Genomic DNA, 21,714 nt, shown 5'->3' on the forward strand with positions numbered 1-21,714 from the left:
TCTGTGTGTTCTAATTTGCAGCGCTACTAATATTTTTAAGTGCGTGTTTTTGAAGTGTGTGTGCGTGCGTGCGTGCGTGCGTGCGCGCGCGTGCGTGCGTGCGTGCGTGTGGGTGGATGTGCGTGTGTGACTACAGTTACCATCTGGATTTGATTGTACTTAAATTAATCATCCGAGACAAACAGGACAGAATGATTTGTCTTCTCCCAGAGAGAGCAAATCATTAGCAAATTACAATAAATCAGAGTCTTCACATGAGTCCACAGTAAACTCGAAAACTACATTCAACTGAAATGTAATTCCACGTCAGAATGTGAGTTATACTGTGTTTGATGAATTTGGCACCATACTATCACTGCAATATTTCAGTCAAACTGATTCAGTTAGCTTCAGAATATAGGCTCTATGAACAACAGCCATATTGGAAAGAAATTGGGCCTCTTCCTTACTTCTGTCACAGGTGTTCCATTTAGTGTAGCACAGTGGTTCTCAAACCTTTTAATTTCAAGAACCTCCATAACTCTGTGAGTGTACAAATGGAACCAAACGGACCCGTAAGGGGCCATTTGGTTTCATTTGTACACTCTCAGAGTTACACACCCGTAAGGGGCAATTTGGAACCCTCCTCAAGTAACCATGAGGGTCCCTGGACCCCAATTTGAGACCCACTGGTGTAGCAGAGTGTTTCCAGTGAGCCAACATGCACAATATCAACACCCTGACTCTGTTTGACCAGAATGGAACAGAGCCTTAGTATCATTTGAAGTGGCCCCGATTTCTGTTCAATATGGCTGCTGTGCATAGAGCCTATTCCACAGTAGACGTCTTTAGGACAGAGTCAAACATCTAGGTCTATTGCCTATTCAACCCTATTCTGTCGGCACATTGTGTAATATAGTGATTGTATTGTTCTGTTGACTTATCTTGCTTAATTGCCCATTCATGTTCATTATTAGTGACTTTCTCTATGAGTCTCCCACATGCAGAACGAGGTACCTCTCATTATTGTCGGCCTTTGGACATTGGCTTATCGAATGACCTGCCCTTGCTTGTTTTAAAACCACATGTAGTCTTTACTTGACATGACAAACAAAGATGTAGTCACATCGAAATGCTGCCACCTTTTTTCTTGCACCCTGTTAATAAAAGAAAAGGCAAATGGTGCATTTATATAGCGCCTTTATCCAAGGCGCTTTAAATTCACACATTCACACACACATTCACACACCGGCAGCGGAGGAAACCATGCAAGGCACCAACCGGCTCATCGGGGGTAATTAGGGGTTCAGCGTCTTGCTCAAGGACACTTCGACACTAACTCTGGGGGAGACCGGGATCGAACTGGTTCCCAAGCTGCAACTTCTGAGCCACTGCCGCCCCAAAAGGCTCTAACTGTCCGAGTTTCTCCAGTAGTCTACCTTAATTAGGGGTCCAATTTCTTTCCAATGTGGCTTCTGTGCATAGAGCCTATTATGTTTGTGGGAGTGCCAGAGGCTCAACCCGTCCACGGTAGCGAGCAGGAACGCTAGCCCTGTGCTACCCGTACTGGACACCATCTCAAAGTGTTTTACAGACATCAAACGACATAACTAAAGGTTAAAACGAAGACATAATCAAACCAGGGATGTGAACACATGCTCAGCTCAGCGTTCTCTGCATGCCTTTTGTAAATTGGCACATGATTGATTTTAGTCCGCAAAGCCACTAAAGAGTAAGAAGGGGAATGCTGGTCATTCTGGGTGATAATCCATCAGATTATCAACTGATGGGGTGATTCAGCAACTGCAGGATTATCTCTGTTCATTTTTAGAAAGTGGCCTTTAAAGCTACAATCCGTAAGTTTGATGTTCTCTCCCAACAGAGAGAGTTAATTGCAACAATGTCCGAGTTACAACATCTAGTTTTCCAATCTGGTGCGATGTCTGCTTCAAATAACCTTATTGACATTGTCAACCACCAGTAGGTGTTCTAACTAACAAACACCAGGGACTAAATGTCTCAAATGTAAGAGAAGTGAGACCACCTCCAACCACGTCCTCCTAGTTATATTGTATTAACATACTGTATGGTAGTATGTTAATACTATATAACTATGGTCCATACAGATGTACTACGGTAGTTATTTGTATTAACATACTCTACCAAACAGATATACTAGTTATATTGTATTAACATACTCTACCAAACAGATATACTAGTTATATTGTATTAACATACTCTACCATACTGATGTACTAGTTATATTGTATTTACAATTTACAATGTAGGCAATACTCTTATGCAGAGCAATTTACAATAAACAAGGTAAACACATACATCAAATGCAGAGGAGAGACAGTATAGTCTAAACAATATACTATCAAAATAATAATATGTACATTGAAACTAAAGGATACCAGGTAAACAATGAATCTATGTCTTTATAGTATTAACATACTCTACCATACAGATTGGTTAAAATGGCGTTGTATTCATCACAATGAATCTCAGATTGCAGCTTTAGTTGATGACAACATGGCGTTCCTTGAACGCAGCGCAGAAGGTTGGAGAGATGACAGCTGCTTTGATGGCATCTACTGTAGTTATCTCTCTCTCTCTCTCTCTCTCTCTCTCTCTCTCTCTCTCTCTCTCTCTCTCTCTCACACACACACACGCACTCTCTCTCTCTCTCTCTCTCTCTCTCTCACACACGCACTTCATGTGCTCAATCCTGTTTGTTCTGGGTGCTGTAGCCTACACAGCTGCATGTTTGTGCACATTCTGATTTACATACATGAGCATCACTCAGGTAAACAATAATAATCTCCCACTGGACATATTCTAGTTTGACAAACATACATACTGTTCATTCACACACATACAAATACATAGAGTATGTGTGCGAGTGTGTATACACACTCGCACACTGTACATACACACCTACACAAAATGTGCCAGCTTTAATTCTCTCTCTCTCTCTCTCTCTAATGTGCGTTACCATGGTTTTGTGATGAACAGTAGCTCTACACAGTGACACTCTGCACGGCACGTGACGCAACCCCAGCACCACTTTGTGCACTAAATGAAAGAACTAGACACACACACAGTCACACACGCACACAGACACACGCACACAAAGTATGCAAATGAAAAAAATGAATAAAAAATATTACGCACCGGATCATGTGCACTGAATGCCAGAATCTACAGTCATATGCATGGCATATGAGTACTGTAGCAACAAGGCAACAATGTGTTTAAATACATACAAGTATATGCATCTTCAAACACACATTCAGACACATCCCACAAACATACATACCATAAATGTACACCCACTGATCCAAAGACACACGCACGCACGTAGGCACACAACGCTGTACTCTAGCAGTGAAATGGTTAAGTCATTAATCAGCAGTGATTGGCTGATCCACCTGTACGCTCTGATGCAATTTCCCAAGCACCATCAATCACCACACACACACACACACACACACACACACACACACACACACACACACACACACACACACACACACACACACACACACACACACACACACACACACACACACACACACACACACACACACACACACACACAAAATTGAATTGCTCAGACTGGTGTGAGAGCACGCGTAGATGTGTGTGTGTGCGTGCGCGTGATCGCTTATCTGTCTGTGTGGCTTTGCGCGTGTGTGGTTTGGTGCATCTGGGTTGGCGCACATCTGTGTGTTTATGCATGGATTGTGTTGCTTGGGTGCCTGCCTGTGTGGGTGTGTGTGCTTGCGTGTGTGCGTGCATGCATGCACGTGTGCATGTGTCCGTGCATGTGTGTGCGTGTGTGCAGGCCAGGCATGCATGTGTGTGCATGTGTGTGTGATATTGTCTAGCTATAGTAAATAGTGACACGTTAATGGATGAGATGGTCCCTGATGTTTATGCCACTTCCTGTCCATGATAAATACACAGCTCCAAAATGCATTAAGTGATATGCTCGGTGAGTGTGTGTGTGTGTGTGTGTGTGTGTGTGTGTGTGTGTGTGTGTGTGTGTGTGTGTGCGCGCGGCGTGCGTGCATGCTTCTGTATGTGTGTGACCTGTAAGAGTTTCTGTTTGATAGGGTGTGTGTGTGTGTGCGTGCAATATCATATATCCCTCCAGTACAGTATGTCAGGCCACTTGTGTTTTGATTTCTATCTATGGAACCCCATTTGTTCATTTGGGAAGGCAATCATTTAAGAGCAGATATGATCGCACGCACGCACGCACGCACGCACACACACACACACACACACACACACACACACACACACACACACACACACACACACACACACACACACACACACACACACACACACACACACACACACACACACACACACACACACACCCCTCCCTATTACCACCAAGACCTGATACATACTGTACATGGGGTCCGTGAGGTGGTTCCAAGGGGGTCCCCAGCCAAATGAGTAGTTTAATTTAACTATAAATCAATTCGTTTGACATGATCTATTCTAGAAATAATGCTTCAGTAAAACACCACTAAGAATCCATTTCTCATTTATAATTATGACATTTAGACATATTTAATTTAAAAATAGTATCTCCAAGAGCCTTTAACGCCAAGCATAACTGTATTCCATTTGTTGCAATAAATGGTTAAATCTACTTTGACGTGATCCTGACTGAACCACTGATTTAGACATATTTAATTTTCAAAATATATTTTCATATCCGGCTTCTGTAGATAATAATTTGAAATGGGGGTCTGACTGTGACCTTATGAAAGTCAATATGGAAGGTGTCCGTGACTTGAATACATAAACTCTTGTTCTAATCAAACATGTGCAATAATCTGCCAATAGTACATTCATCTTAAGTAGACATTAATGAAAACTTTTCAGCTATACAATTGTCATCTCAGCATTATTTTAAACCCTTCACTATGTTCTGATTCACCCGACTGAACCTGAAATCTACCTCTGTTACAGTTTAAACAATACTAAACATGTTTAAGTGTCGTCGCTGTCAGGCAGAAACCTTGTACCTCCATAATTTGTTTTGTAAATGTCATGTCCTACATCAAGAGTATCGCACAAAATGTGACATGTTGAGAGCTTGTAGATCTGCTACTTTCACTTTTTTTTTATCATAATAAAATGGAACGCTTTTGGACATATGAGGTTTCCACCCGACAGCGACAATATAATGTTTAAACATTAATACTGAAATGTTTAAAGTTACAATCCTCAACTTTCCTCAACGTCTCACCTGATGGAGAGAGGTAATTGCAACAATGTCCAAATCACAATTACGGCTCATCTAATTGTCTAATTTGCATGTATGTGTCTCGCATTGACATTAATGTCTGTGCTAAACCACGTACCCACTGCTGTTATTTTTACACATGACAACAACTGGCTGCAATGACTACAACGGGAACTGAAGAAATATCATTTTCAAAGGAGGCCTCACTGTGTCGAGTTGCCCTCTTATAGTATGTCGCCAAGGTTGTGGGTTCAGAGTCAGACCCTGCCAAGGCTGTCCTACTCTTCACTCCAATTATTTTGAAGGATAACATGCAGAACATCAGTTCAAGGAAAAGGAAAACTATCGTTAGCCTCATAGCATAATTGCCTAACTCACATTTTGAAGGTTTTCAGGAAGGATGAATTGGAAAAATTGACTTAGGCAAAAAAGCACACACTCATTTTGCCTAAGTCATGTCTATTTCCAAGAGAAACCAGCACTCAGAGCAGATCAGCCTTGACCTGCTGATTCATCCAACCTTATTGTCTATGTGCTCAGCCTATCAGAATGCTTGTTTACATTCAAAATCATTTGGGGCAAAAACTAAAAAAGGAGGAAAGAAGTGGGACAGTCTGAGAGTGAGAGAAACAGGTGAAAAGTCCTATAATCTGATAAATGTTGTCACTAAATTAAGTGCCAGGTTATCAGTGAGGATATTTGTGTGTAACCCTATTTAAAAAAACTGGAAAGTTAATGTGTTTGGAGCTGGGTTTCTTTCACTCAGTATTTCTACCTTAAGGCTGACATTAATAACTACATAGTGGGCTGTGGCTGGTCAACTAAACACACTAGCCTGGAGGAGAAGGGAGTGCGTGAGACATTTCAACAAGTTTCTGAGTGAGTATGACCGGTATCTGGGAACTGTAGTGACATTTATAGTTGAAGAATAGGATGTTGTGTTGTGGTGTTTTGGATAGCGTACTTCAGGACACTGCTACCAAAGCTGTTACAGTAGAGGTGCTTTGATTGATTGATTGATTGATTGAATACTTTATTTAGAAGATTTGCAGAGAAAAAGCACATTTACAGGCTTGTTTCAAATTAGATCTCAATTCATGGAGAGAAGGACTTGTCACTGCATACCAGAGGATCCGTGCACTCAGACAGACAGACGGACAGACAGACAGACAGGTGTGTACTGGGTTCCCCAGCACACAGACAGACAGACAGGTGGGGTACTACTGGATTGGATGACTTCCTTGGAGTGCAGCTGTCCTTTTCTGATACCACAGCTTCCAACTTAATGCTCTACTATGCAATAGGCTTATATCCATATATTTGATTTAATGTTGAGATCTCAATGGGACTTCTTAATCAGTCACAGTGAAAATAAAGGTATAGGTCTAGGAAGGCTACACAGTAAGATTCTTGGTTTTAAGTCGGAGTATAATGGAACCTAAACAGGATTTGTGTAATGGCTAACAGACGGTAGCATGCTACCATCACTGTGTCACTGTGGTATGGTGACATAATGTCTGTTTTTAATGAGCTCACTGAGTGACATGGTTATCAGTTCATCTGGTATGCTGAATATTCACCCACACACTGAAATAAACACCACCCACACACCACCATGTGTTTACTTAACCCCACTGCATCGTATATACTGTACGCCACACCACACGCACACGCACACTCGTTTGTATTACTATACTTGTGAGGACATCAGGAAGGCAATTCCACAAATGCCATTTGACCATTTCTTCTTTTTCTTTTTAACGTATCGCTGAAAAAAGCTGATCTACAAGCTCACAACGCGTCACAGCGTGATGCGTTGTAAGCTTGTAGATCTGCTATTTTCAGTGCATCACACCGGCACCCAACTGCCGTACAAATCAGGCATAACTCTTAAACCCAACCCCTAAAACCTAACCTCTAAATGCCTAATCCTAAACCTGGTCACAACCATGAATCTTATAATAATTGTAAGCCTTTTTTTTAAGCATTAAACAAACATTTATCTTGTGAGGAACAGGACAATAAATTGTCCTCACAATATCTATTTCTCAAATTCTAATATAGGCTACATATCCTATACATTTGGCCTATACTATACATTTGGCCCTGACAAGCATAGCAACACACCCTCATGCACACACGTGTGCTATGGTAAATGATATGACAGCATTATGTGGAGCCCCCCCTGAGATATTACATGAGTCACACAGTGATGATTCAACCCTGCCTTAAATACCATCTACTGTAAATGACACTGCCGCAGAGCACGCCATTTAAACAGATCACTGGCATTATGCAGAAAACAGCCTTTTCTCTCGTGAAAACCATGCAGAACAGAACGCAGAGCTGGTTGGCGTAGCACTGACCACAGAACAGCTACGCCCAAACGCCAGCCAAGGAACGAGTGAATCACCACCACCAGCAGCACTCGCATCCAAACTGGAACAGTTGGTAGTGGTGCTTTGGCACGCGGGCGTGCGCGCATGCCGCACGCGCGCGCGCACATGCCGCACGCGCACGCGCGCGCACATGCCGCACGCGCACGCACGCACACACACACACACACACACACACACACACACACACACACACACACACACACACACACACACACACACACACACACACACACACACACACACACACACACACACACACACACACACACACACACACACACACACACACACACACACACACACACACACACACACACACACACACACACACACACACACACACTCTGGTGGTAAAAGTACTCACATTTTGTAACAATACCGCAATGTAGAAATGCTCTGTTACAAGTAAAAGTCAGGTATTCAAAATGGATTGGAGTAAAAGTAAAAAAGTATTCACATTAAAATATACTTACTGTAAGTACTGAAAGTAAAAGTACTCATTTTGCAGAATGTCCCATTGCACAAGTTTCCAGATGTATAAAATGCTTTGAAAATAGCAGATGTACAAGCTCATCGACGCGTTGTGAGCTTGTAGATCGGCTATTTTCGAATAGCCTATAGGGCTGAAGTGGTTAATGGATGTGTTGTAATAATAATCAAAATCTACAAAGTAACTAGTAACTTAAGTTGTCAAATAATTGTAGTGGAGTAAAAGTACAATCTTTGCCTCTGAGGTGTAGTGGAGTAGAAGTAAAAGTACTGAAAATTGGAAATGCTCAAGTAAAGTAAAAGTACTTCAAAATTGTACTTAAGTACAGTACTTGAGTAAATGTACCTAGTCACACACACCCCCTCCCACCCACCCCCACCCCCACACACACACACACACACACACACACACACACACACACACACACACACACACACACACACGTTTGTATTAATTACTATACTTGTGAGGACATCAATATTTTAGGATGGTGATTTTATGTATGCTATGGTAAGGGTTAGAGCATTAGCATTGTGTGACAATGGCGCACACCTAAGTATAAATCAGGCTGCTCAGGCATGACCCCAACCCTAATACCAGGGGTTGACACTAAGGTCTCAGAGGCACTTGCCCGTCGGGCAAGTACAGGGCATTTTCTACTTGCCCACAGGTCTTGCCCACTTGCCCGAAAAGTAAATCGTCCTTTATAAAAAATTTATAAAGGACGATGACTATTGTGTTCAATTTAACACTTATTTTTTACTTTCTACTTGCGAATTATGGGGCTGCACGATAAAAAAGTCATACCTCAATATTTATGCCAAATATCTAAATAGCTATGACTATGGGTTAAAGTTAGGGTAAGCTATATTTTTTGGTTAAAACAAAAAGTTTTTTGTTATGGGTTAAAGCTCCATATTCTGATAGTAATCATTGCTATAGAGTGTTTGTTCAGTAACAGGGGTCTCTCTGTCTCTCCAGCTCTTTGATATACAGAAAATAAGTTTCCAGGTAGGTGACACCATTTCAGCCAATCAGGAGAGTACCCATCTATCAGCTTCATTTTTATAGTCTTCCAGTTCCAATTTTACATGCTCATTTCTTTGTGTCATCACTTCCAATTTCACTTGTTTAATCTCTATCCTGAGTTCTCTGTCCTGATATCCTGACCTGAAAAGGCATTTTCTGTTTAATAAAGAGCTGGAGAGACATGGAGACTCATGTTACTGAACAAACACTCTATAGCAATGAGTACTATCAGAATATAGAGCTATTTAACACTTATTTTAACAAACGGAAATCACTTACCCTACCTTTAACACTTGTTATTTTATATTTTTAGTGAAAACAGCACATTATAGGCCAACAGTGCTCTTATTTTACATTCCACAGACCAGAAGACACTTACTTTTCCATAACTTGACAAAGCACTCTTATTTTGAAGTCCATCGATCAGAAGTCAAGGGTTTACGTTCGTCTGACTTGACACTTGTTAAGCTTTGACCGTTCAATAAACAAACGGAGGTATTGGGCTTGCGCTGCTGTTTTCAACTGATACTGACATAAGGAAGGCTTTACAAGCTGCTTCTTGTATTTTCACACGTCAGTTAGAGACAAGTAGGGAACTGCAGCACATGTGACAAAAGTCAGCGGGTGTTTTGGTTTTATATCGCGGGTGGGATGCAAGCAGCCGTGCTCGTCATCAACTCCACTTTCTCACAAACCAGAGCCCTGTATCACAAACGTATCACTTCACGCTAGATTCCAAATGTGATTTTGCAACCCGGTGATTTATAACTAGTTGCGTGCCCGTGTCTTCAGTATTATGTGAGCTTGTAGATTAGCTGTTTTCGGGGTGTCGCAGGTTCATTGTTTGTGTGTGTGTGGGGGGAGAGAGGGAAAGGGGGAGCGCGCTGGCCACGCTCAAGTGTCTAAAGACGGATATCTCGTGTTGTGTTTTATAGCGAACAAAAAACGGTTGCATCCCCACTCAAAATGCGCACCTGCCCGTCGGGCAACCAGATAGCAAACTTCACCTGCCCTACCATTTTATTTACCTGCCCCGGGCAGGCGGGCAGGCGTTAGTGTCAATCCCTGCTAATACCCTATAAAACTAACCTCTAAATGTCTAATCCTAACCCCAACCTGAACCTTTTCCTATAAGCTTAACTCCCTAAATCTTTTTTTAACCATAATGACAACTATAATTTTGAGGACCAGGAAAATGTTCCTCACAATGTCTATTTCTCATATTGCACTATACTTTACCCCTAGGGATATTTACCCCTCACAAGTATGGTAATACAAGTGCACGCACACACACGCACACGCACATGCACATGCACACAAGCACACTCACAAAGCCACATTGACACATACTGCACACACAATCACAACAAAACCACACACAGACTTCACTCTTCTTCGCCCAGTGTGTATTTTCCAGTGTGTCCATGATCCAGACAGACCATAACATTAACCACCTAAGCGCTATTTCAAAACTAGAGAAAATAGTTTGTTTTTACAATTTTGGGGTATTTTGGACATTTGTGGAAATTGCTTGAGACGTTTGCCTGTAATGACATGCCCAATGTATGTAGGGTCACTAGGGTTAACCCATCAAAACCGGGAAAGCATCTGTTGTCATTTTAGATTATAGAGTTGGCTATTAAAAATACTAGATTTTTTTTTTTCATTTTTGGAAAATCATAAAAAATCATCAATATTTTTTAAACACAGATCTTCTCTTCTGGGGGTCCCTTTGGAATCTTCAGACATTTTCATATATGAAGGCTCACAAGCTTGTTATTGTCGCTATTTTCACGCAAAACTGTAGTATGACAAAGCATAAAATAGGGCTATGACTGAGGGCAGAAAAGGACAGCTGCATTCCAAGGAATTAAGTCATCCAAGAATGTTTGCTTTTGCTGAGAACACACGTCAAACACCATGACCATAACCAGGGGTGCACATAACTGGTGCGCAGGTGCGCATGCGCACCCAAAATAAATAATGTGCGGCACATCAGACGACGCGAGGCGCTTTTGCGTACCAACAGCTGGGACAGGAATTTCCAAGCTTTTATTTTTTAGCAAAAATAAAAAATAAAAGCCTGGAGATCGAGGCTAGGAATTTACTTCCTGAAGCCACACTCACACAATCACACTAAAGCACGCGTCGGCCCCATGTACAGCCATTAGGCGCAGGGGGAGGGGACGCATGCTGCACGTGATTGTGTGAGTGTTACCTCGCATCGCTGCACGCAGCCAGCAGCGGCTGTTAGAGGCACTCGTCACCGATGATGAACGCACCGTAATGGTGCAAAATATGCCGTGAACGTCCCAATCTGGCGGATAAAAGCAGCGCAGCACAGGGCACCAACCTTGGGGGGTTCACCAAACGGCGTGAGAAAAAAAAACTGCGAAAACCGGCGGAATTTGGAAGCAGAGCGTCCTTTTTTCTCGCGCAGCACCCGCCCCCCACCCCCCACCCCCCGTTGACAAAACGGGACGGGACCATTTATTTGGTGCGCACCAAGTCACATCTCCAGGTGCTCTTCTGAGTACTAGACCTAAAAAGTTATGTGCACCCCTGACCATAACCCTGATCTGGCAACGACAACTGATAAATATCTGCGCTAGTCTGTGCACATTATAGGGCCGATCGCTTGTTCAGTTAACACATCTTATCATGTAATGTGCGGGAGTTTAGGTTTACGATTCAAATATGTGGCCTTCCGATGGTGTATCGGACCGGTTCCTCACACCAAACGTGTTTGATTTTCCATGTTTCTATTTACAATTATGAGCAACACCTCACAAGGTGACACATTGTGAGCTATTGCCAAATGTTTACCTCCAAGTTTAAGATTTACAATTTAGCAGACGCTCTTAATCCAGAGCGATTTACAGTAAGCAAGGTAAACACAAGGTAGGAAATAATCAAATGTATAGAAATAGTAATCTAGGATCATAGGTAAACTAAGAACCTATAATCAGTCTAAATAATAAATATATATATATCAAATAATATAATTTAAAAAAAAAGTATAATAATCTGTACGTTGAAACTATACAAACTATAGGATGCCAGGTCTACAAATGAAACTGTCATCTGTCTACATAACATGCTATCTAAATGACATTTTAACCTTTGTATAAGCCTGCAAGGTCGTCAAGTTGATCTTCAGGCTGTATCCGTACTGATATTGATGGAAAGCACTTGGCTTTATGGCTTTCCTCAAAGGCCAAACATGTTATGGACAATGATTGGCAGTGATGTCAAGTGTCATACGTAGTCAATAAGCTAAACATGCCAGAACAGATTTCTATTACTCACGCAGCGGCACTGTTTCTCAACGTCTGGTCTGGGGACCACCAGAGGTCCAAATGGACCCTTGCGAGTCTGAGAGTGTACAAATGGAACCAAATGAACCCTTACCGGGTCCATTTGGTCCCATTGTGTACACTCTCAGAGTTAAAGAAACACTGATTTTACAGTGTAGATTTCCAGAGATAAAAAAAAACAATTGTATCAAACGAGGGTCCGTAGCCTAATGCATAATCAAACTGGTGGTCCTTGAAATGAAAAGTGTTGAGAATCACTGACTTACAAGAGATCCCTAATCTAATACTGATGTTAACACTATCCAATAGCACCAGCTGCAAACTCCATGGGACGTGTGTGTTAACTGGAGTGTGTTTGATTACAGCGGTGTGAATGCAAGGTGATTTCAATGCTAATGGCAGAGCATCGACGTTCTAGGACGGCAGAGCAGAATGTGATGGAATAGGAGCAGCAGGGCAGAACATATGGAGTGGAAGAAGAGTTATAGAGAGAGATGAACAGAGAGGGACGGGAGGAAAATGAGAAAGACGTTAAAGTATAGGACTGCAACAATCTGTTGTCTTCTTAGAGATTATAAAGAATGGTTCTAGTGGTTAAACTGAGCGTGATGCTATATTAAAAGGTAGGGTAAGTGATATATTTTGGTTAAAACAAAAAGTATTTTGTTAAAAGGTTAATTGCTAGTGTTTGTTGACTTTGTTCAGTAACAAGAGTCTCACTGTCTCTCCAGCTCTTTGATAAACAGGAAATACATTTTCAGTTGGGTGACAACATTTCAGCCAATCATTTTGTTCTGCTCATTTGTTCTACCAATTTCACTTGTTTAATCTGTATCCTGTCTGAGTTCTCTATCCTGATTAGATTTTTGTTTTATCCTGACCTGAAATTGCATTTTCTGTTTAATAAAGAGCTGGAGAGACATGGAGACTCCTGTTACTGAACACAAACACTCTATAGCAATGAGTACTATCATAATATGCTATTAAACCAAAGCAAATCACTTACCCTACCCTTTAGCTAATTTTGCTGGGGACTCCCTGGAACCTCTTCAAGGACCCCTGGGACTCCTGGAGGTCCCTGAACCCTGCTTTGATAACCACAAGCTAAGGTTCGGGGAGGAGGCGTGGAGAGAGGGAAGAGGAGGAGAGGAGAGGAGAGGAGAGGAGAGGAGAGGAGAGGAGAGGATGATTGGAGAGAGGGAGGAGGTAGACAGAGGGGCGCTTTAATGTGATAATCTGCCTCTGGTCCCCTGATGAGAACAGATGATTAGGAGAGCCAGCCCACCAAGGAAGGAGGGAAGGATGGAAGGGAGGAGAGGAGAGGAGTATGAGAAAATAATGTGTGCACATGTTGAGCTTGATGATTATTTTATTTATTTATTTTTAAATCCTCGATTTTGTAACCCTTTTTTGCCAATTTTCTAAGTGATCCTGGGCACTACACTCCCCCCACCAGCCTAGGGAGCCCAGGGCCGAGCTCATGAGTCATGCCTCCTTCAATACATGAGAGCCAACTGACCTTCTTGTCACCTGACAGGGGAGAGTTTCCCTGGTTGGACGTAGCGCGTGGAAGGAACACGTTATTCCAACCAGTTCCCTTCCCCTCCATCAGCCGCCCCGGCTGACCAGGGGGAGGCAGTATAGTGACCAGGATTACTACATGTTTTTGTGAGGGTATTAACTACCCTAGGAGACACGGGGACAACATGCAAACTCCACACAGAGTTTGATGATTCTAAACTTCAGTATTTATTAGAGCTGCATATAACCTATACTTGTCTCTCTACTTTAGATTCTGCAAGTAATAGTCCAAGCTAGCATTACACGCTATATAAAACAAACAGCAACTTCCAGTATTCTTATGCCTAGTGATAATTGGTACTGTATAACAACGTCCTGCGAAAACAGGTGTTTTTTCCAACACGAGTGAAAGCATTGGAATATTGCACAGCAAACAATGAATAGGCTACAAAGACACAATATACTAATATATTGCCCAGTATCAGTACCAGTACCATTTAACCAAGTTTTTAACCAAGACCTGAGGCCGATTCTAAAATAACTGTTTTCTGAAAAACGTATGTTGCTAGTGCTCAAACCTTTTCATGTCAAGAGCCCCCAAAATTATATGTATTTGGCCGTGGACCCCCATCTCACAATATTTTGTCAGAGACCCCCAGAAGCAAAGATTTGAGCTAGAAATGTTTGCTTTAAAAATATATATTGAAAGATTTGCACACATTTTCACGATTTTTCAAAAAATAGCATATCTACAAGCTCATTCTTGTAGTTCTTACTCTGTGGAGGCTGCAGTCACATGAGTGGAGCAGTTGTTGTGAGAAAATGATGTCACACAGTGTCCAGTATTCTCAGGAGAACCACAATCCATACAGAGTGGAACCGGATGTTCAACTGACATATCATATCTCCCTGAAACATTTACATTCATTTAGATCAATACGGTCTCAAAGTTTATAACGTCAAGGACCCCAACATTTATATATATCTGGCCGCGGACCCCCATCTGAAAATATGTTGACCCTCCCCAGAAGAGAACATTTGTGTTAAAAAGTCTAAATACGTTCAAGGTATTTTTTTAATGTTCAAAAATAGCAGAAGCTCACAGCGCGTCGCTGTGAGCTATCTGCTATATCGGCTATTTTTGAATAGCCAAAGTATAAAATATAGATAAAGTGGTTAAAATGATTGTGATGCGGTATTAACTACTTTTGCTGGGGTTCAATATTTGTAAAACCCACACACAGACGTAAATGGTGTTCAATAGCACTGATTTATTAAAAAATAATTAACATTTTAAAGTGGAGATAGCTGGTTTCTGCCCGACAGAAAACGATACAACTTTCTAACATCAAATGAACATTAGTGGTTTTGTAAGCCAGCCATCCAAATGTGACAGCTCTGTTGACACAGTGGAGTGCTGTACCCCCTCCAACTGGCAACTGTACAGACTTTCCCCATTTTATTTCCTCAAATAGTTTTATTATGCTTTTGACACTTGCTTTGGCAATGTCAACGTATGTTTTCTCATGCCAATAAAGCTCCTTTGAATTGAATTGAATTGAATTGAATTGACAGTAACAAAAGAAAACTGCAAACAATAACACAAACATTTCGTCCCCAAAATCATCTTAGCATAAATATTGTTTTAAGAATGTCTTTAAAAATAGCAGTTTTCATATTAGAGTTTCTTAAAGGATCCTTGAGAGGAAAGTTGGCAATCATAAATAATGATTATGATCATCTTGGAGCTCTTGTGTTTATAGTAAAACTCTTTTTTTTTTGCCAAGAGAAATCTAGTCTTGTCCTAACAATAAAGCCACGTGTTATTCCACCCACAGGCTTCACATCCAACCATCCTAGCAGAGGCGTCATTTCATTAAAAACTGGGTGGCACATGGTGGAAAATGTTTTGTGCCAGGGACCCCCAGAAGAGAAGATTTGTGTAAAAAAAGAAAGAAAGAAAAAAAAACGTTCAAGATTTTTCAAAAATGTTCCAAAATAGCAGATGTACAAGCTTGCAGTTCGTGTGAGCTGTGTCAGCTGTGAGCTTTGATCTGCTATTTTTGAATATCCAACGCTAAAATCTAAAATCACACGGATGCTTTCCCGGTTTGAATCGGTTAACCCCAGTACAGATACATTGAGTCTCTTTTACAACATGCACTGGCCAAGATGCAGGAGTTACACTTGCCATGCTTTACATTAACAATACAAGACAAAAAGACCTACACACTGACAACCAGATAGCAATAAGGAAATACCTAAGCATTAAAATCAGAATAAAAACATAAATGTACAAAACCAAATAAGTGCAATAAAATCATATAAATAGTGTCGATCTAAAATCAGATTGATCGGCCGAAACATCATTCAGGTGAAGAAATATAATAAAAAACCTGTATTTTGAGGTTAAATGCGAAAGCTATAGGGAGTGGCAAGTGCCATCCCCTGGAAGCCCAAATGATTCCATTACGTAGGCCACATGGACTGTGGACAGATGCTGTGCGGTCAAACATCAGCCATTCTGCTGTAAGCATCCAGCACAGACTGAAACGGCCAAATCAGAAAGAATGGACATTGATTTTCATTCATCTGCCCCTGCTTCCCTCTGAGCATTGATTGTATGTGTGTGTGTGTGTGTGTGTGTGTGTGTGTGTGTGTGTGTGTGTGTGTGTGTGTGTGTGTGTGTGTGTGTGTGTGTGTGTGTGTGTGTGTGTGCTGAACCCATCCAAGAGGATGTAAGCGCAATTGATTCCTATAAATTATACATGATGGTCACATTGCAGAGTGTTTCTCAGAAACACTGCTGTATGCCTCATGTCACGAGAGAACCAGCTCTATTTTTATTTTATTATTCTTTTGGCCTGTACAGACACACTGCACATAAATAAACATTTCCGTAAAATTAGTTTGTTATTCTTATTTGTTTGTGGGTTGTGATCTTATCCATCTAAACCCTCTGTTCTTATAGTAAAACGACTTGGACAGTTTTTTTTCCGGTCTTCACCTAATTAATCTCTTCAGCAGAAACAGCAGATCTACAAGATCACAGTTAGGTCTGCTATAAGTGGTTATTGGTTAAGCATCTGGGTGACCTTTTTAACCCATTAGACCTGAGGCCGATTCTACAAATGCAAGCTTGTTATATACTATTTTTGAATAGCCAATGCTAAAATCAAAAATTATACAGATGCTTTCCCGGTTTTAATGGTTTAAGATCTAATATACAGTTGTATCAGCAATTGTCCTGAAGAATAAGCTCTCTCTCTGTGTGTGTTCAAAGCAGAACATCCGTTCTATCTCCACCTGTCCTTGACAGAGATCAGGTTCCACTGAGCCCCGGGGGGGCGGGGGGGGAAGAGAGAGAGAGAGAGAGAGAGAGAGAGAGAGAGAGAGAGAGAGAGACACACACACACACACACACACACCCACCCACACCCACACCCACACCCACACCCACACACACACACACGCTTTATAGGATATCAATCAGGCAGTCAGTCAAAATGTCATTCAGTCAGCCAGCCAGCCAGTCAGTCAGTCAGTCAGTCAACCTACTCGTCACATACAATTTAAAAAAGTTGTATTTTCTAAAATGCAGTGAAATGTATACTGGATCGCTCCACGGATAGTGAGCAATAAAGAGAAACAGGACTAAAAACTCATAATACAATAATCAACCACTAAGGCATTTATGAGCAAGTTACCTCAAAGATTGTCCACAATAAATACATAAAAGATTGTCCATGTCAGTCAGTCAGTCAGTCAGTCAGTATTCTGTATTGATCCTTTAATGTCAGTAGCTTCATAGCAGTGTAACAGACAGTAAGTCACAGCTGTGAAAAGAGAGAGAGCTGTCTGCCTGGTGCCTGTATCTATGCCTCTCATCTCTCCATTCTCTCTCTTATCTTCTCTGCCTCTCATCTCTCTATCCTCCCTCTCATCTTTTCTCTCCCTCTCACTTGCCTTTTCTGGGTTCCCCCCTTCCCCCCCCCATCTCCCTCTAATGCTCTTTTTCATAGCAGTCTATTTTCTCTCTCTAGCTCTCGCTCTCGCTCTCTCTCATTTAAGTAGAGCTGAGACATGCAGCCAGTGAGCCAGAGGCAAAAGGGGTGGTGTGTGTGTGTGTGTGTGTGTGTGTGTGTGTGTGTGTGTGTGTGTGTGTGTGTGTGTGTGTGTGTGTGTGTGTGTGTGTGTGTGTGTCATAATGGGTGCACATGTGCAAATGTGAAATCGAGGGGCAGACCCTGGGAGAGACTGTGTGTTCGCATACAGCATACATGATGAGTGAGCGTACAAGATTGTCTGACACACACACACACACACACACACACACACACACACACACACACACACACACACACACACACACACACACACACACACACACACACACACACACACACACACACACACACACAAGAGGAAATAAGGACAGTGAAAACTGCCTCATGTTTTCACCCAGGAATTAAGCTAAAAATATATATTTTTTCTACAACAATCAAACACGAACCAATAAACAATTAAAAAAATTAAAATAATTTTAAATTGGACATTACCAATAGTACCAATATCAATATCATCAGGCCACCCATATACCAACCCTCCCATTTAGCAGATCTCCCCACCCCCCTGCTACCGTTTATTAGCTTACAGTATATATTTACTACTGCTGTTTTAAGCAGGTACAGTAGGTAGATACTAGGTAATTTATTCTTTTCCGAGGGGAAAATTAAGGTGTGGTGCTCTCATAGGGACATCAATAAAAAACATTATAATAATAAAAAAAAAACATCTAAAATAGACATCTAAGCATAGTCAACCTGCAATATTGAACAACAGACTAAACACTGTTGTACACATAGTGTTATTATTGCTTTGACCGCCCCCCCCCCCCCCCCCCCCCCCCATTGTTTGTACATCCGTAGTTTTTTGTGTTGATATTTGAACTGTTGGTGCCACTATATGACTATGAATTGAATACCAAGGACCTCAATGGAAACAAGACCGCAAGGACTTTTTTGAACATGACTTTTTAGACAAAGTTCTTTTAAATGTAACTGTGCTGTTTTAAATTTTTGCCTAATACAATATTCAATCAATCAATCCAATGGCTTGACTTCAACATACCCCATCCTAATCCGCCTGATCAAGCCAACCAGATGAGGAGTTGTACAGTCTTATTGCTGCAGGCAGAAAATATCTCCTGTTGCTAAAGGAGCTGCTCTGACCCGCCACAGTGTCATGTTGCAAACTACTCTTATTTCTATCTCTTTTCTTTCTCCCTCTCCTGAAAACTAACATTGATGAAGCGTGTATGAAAACACACATTTCACCCACTTCTTTAGACCTGTAACCTGTGTAATACATCTGCTTGTGATTCTCTGTGTTGCCGCCACAGCCAGGTCCAAGAGCATGGTGATGGGGGAGGTGTCCCGAGGGCCCTGTCGCCCCGCCTCCCCCGGCCTCCAGGAGGGGGCGCTGAAGGCCGGCTGGCTGAAGAAGCAGCGCAGCATCATGAAGAACTGGCAGCTGCGCTGGTTCGTGCTGCGCTGCGACCAGCTCTACTTCTACAAGGACGAGGAGGAGACCAAACCACAGGTATACAGGCTATACCACTCTGGCTCTACTGGTTCTCAATGAGGGGTCCGGAGACCACCACTCTGACGTATGTAACTCTGAGAGTGCACGAATGGAACCAAATGGACCCTTACGAGTCCATTTGGTTTCATTTGTACACTCTCCGAGTTAAATCAACTTATTCACTGCCAGAATAAAACATAGCCGACCTTGCCAGCGATTCCGAGCAATAACATTTGAAAAATCACACCCAGTGTGAAGTGGGCGGTGTGGTCATCACAGTGGTCATCACAGTGATGGAAGCTCACTGCAACAAAAAAAATGTTTTTTTGAAGTGCATATCCCTATTTATAGGTTATTAATGTCATCATCTGTCTCGCTAGCCAATCACAGTGCTGAATAGAGTCAGCCAATAGTCAGCCAATCACAGTACAGCTAGGGGTGTACTAATGAGCCAATCACAGTACAGCAAATGTGTACTAATGAGGTGTCCCAACCCCACTTATAGGGGCGGCTACACCGCCCAAAAATCATAGAATATTATTTTTCACAACGATCCATCCACCGATTGCTTTAAAAGACGTATCAGAGTCTCGTAGAATCAGGGGGGGGAGCGTGCCATCGCGATCATCCGTTCCATAGTTATGTGCAGTTGAATGTAAGTTATTTTCGCCAAAAAGCAACAGAAGGCACTCAAAGCAGCTAGGTCAAAAGGCTTTTTTTTTTTATCCATTAGAATGGGAGTGAATGTCATTTTTTTTTGTGAACACGTGATTTGCTGCTTCACTGGGAGTCAAATGGTGACTCATAGGTTAGCAAAGAGCGCCATCTAGCGTATAAACACTGAAAACACCAAAACAAGTCAAACACGTCATTGGCAGTGAATGAGTTAAAGGGGCATGAAAACCATTGGATGATTTTGTAGTTTGTTTTCCCAGTAGGCAGACAGGTTAAAAATGACAGCAAAAAAACATGGCAGGCTGCATCACACCGACCTAATAGTACTACGCTGTGATGTAAGCAACACAGCTGCAGCTAATCAAATTAATGAGTGCGTTAGATTTTAGGTGTGTCAATATTGTCTATCATGCTTGCACATTGACATGCCCTCTTTGGCTCTGGTCACACCTACAGTATGAAAATCTGACACACTCAGCTGTGTTGCTGCAGACCCTAGTCTGCCATGTTTTTAATCTGCTGCAGTTTTTAACCTGAACTGGAAAACAAACTACAAAATCAGCCTAGGGTGTCATGTCTCTTTAATGTTGAGGATTTTACAGTGTAGATTGGGGTCCCAAATGGAAGTCTGTGTGTGGGGCTAATCAAACTGGGGATCCTTGAAATGAAAAAGCTTGAGAATCCGACGCTGTATGACACGTGACAAATGGTAAATGGTGCATTTTTATAGTGCCTTTATCCAAAGCACTTTACATTGTGCATTAAATTCACCCATTCACACATTGACGGCGGAGGAAGGTTGGTGCAAGGTTGTTCGGCATTGTCCTTGCACCAGGTTGGTGCAAGGCACTGCTCATCAGGAGCAGTGTCTTGGTCTTAAGGACACTTCGACACTAGTCTCGCGTGGCCAGACAACTATTCCACAATCTCAGAATGCTATATACTGTAGAGTCTGGAACTACACCTCCCGAAAGCTGCTCAGGTCTGTTCGTCGTTTCCGTTCAAGAAAATATGTTTTAAAATATCTTTAAAATACTTATGGGGCGGCAGTGGCTCAGGGGTAGAGTGGCGGGTAGAGCGGCCTCCCCCAGAGTTAGTGTCGCAGTGTCCTTGAGCAAGACACTGAACCCCTAATTGCTCCCAATGAGCAAGTAGGTGCCTTGCATGGTTTCCTCCGCCATCGGTGTATGAATGTGTGTGTGAATGGGTGAATGTGATTCACAATCTATGTAAAGCGCTTTGGATAAAAGCGCTATATAAACGCACCATTTACATATTTTCTATTTCATTTCTGCTAGCACCAAGCTATATATATATACCGTATGCATCGAATAATTTGATTAACAGTAGGCAGAGCTGCCAACTCTCACTCTTTGAGAGTGAGAGTCACGCAATTTAACCTCTTCTCACGCCTCACGCCACACTTGCCATTTCTCACGCTTTTTC

The 21,714-nt window shown here is 41.9% G+C and overlaps 1 protein-coding gene across 3 annotated transcripts in view; it reads left to right on the top strand.

Annotated features, from left to right (window-relative positions):
* arhgap22b (Rho GTPase activating protein 22b) overlaps positions 1-21,714 on the top strand; it is a 77,195-nt gene that overhangs the window by 1,886 nt on the left and 53,595 nt on the right. For all 3 annotated transcript variants that reach the window (XM_080455228.1, XM_080455230.1, XM_080455229.1), the window contains exon 2: positions 19,412-19,611. In XM_080455228.1, coding sequence (XP_080311354.1) covers positions 19,412-19,611 — 200 coding nt within the window. The remainder of the gene's footprint in view (positions 1-19,411; positions 19,612-21,714) is intronic.

The sequence above is a fragment of the Gymnoscopelus braueri genome, assembly GCF_963280865.1.
Source record: "Gymnoscopelus braueri genome assembly, chromosome: 17".
In the NCBI taxonomy this organism is placed as follows: domain Eukaryota; kingdom Metazoa; phylum Chordata; class Actinopteri; order Myctophiformes; family Myctophidae; genus Gymnoscopelus; species Gymnoscopelus braueri.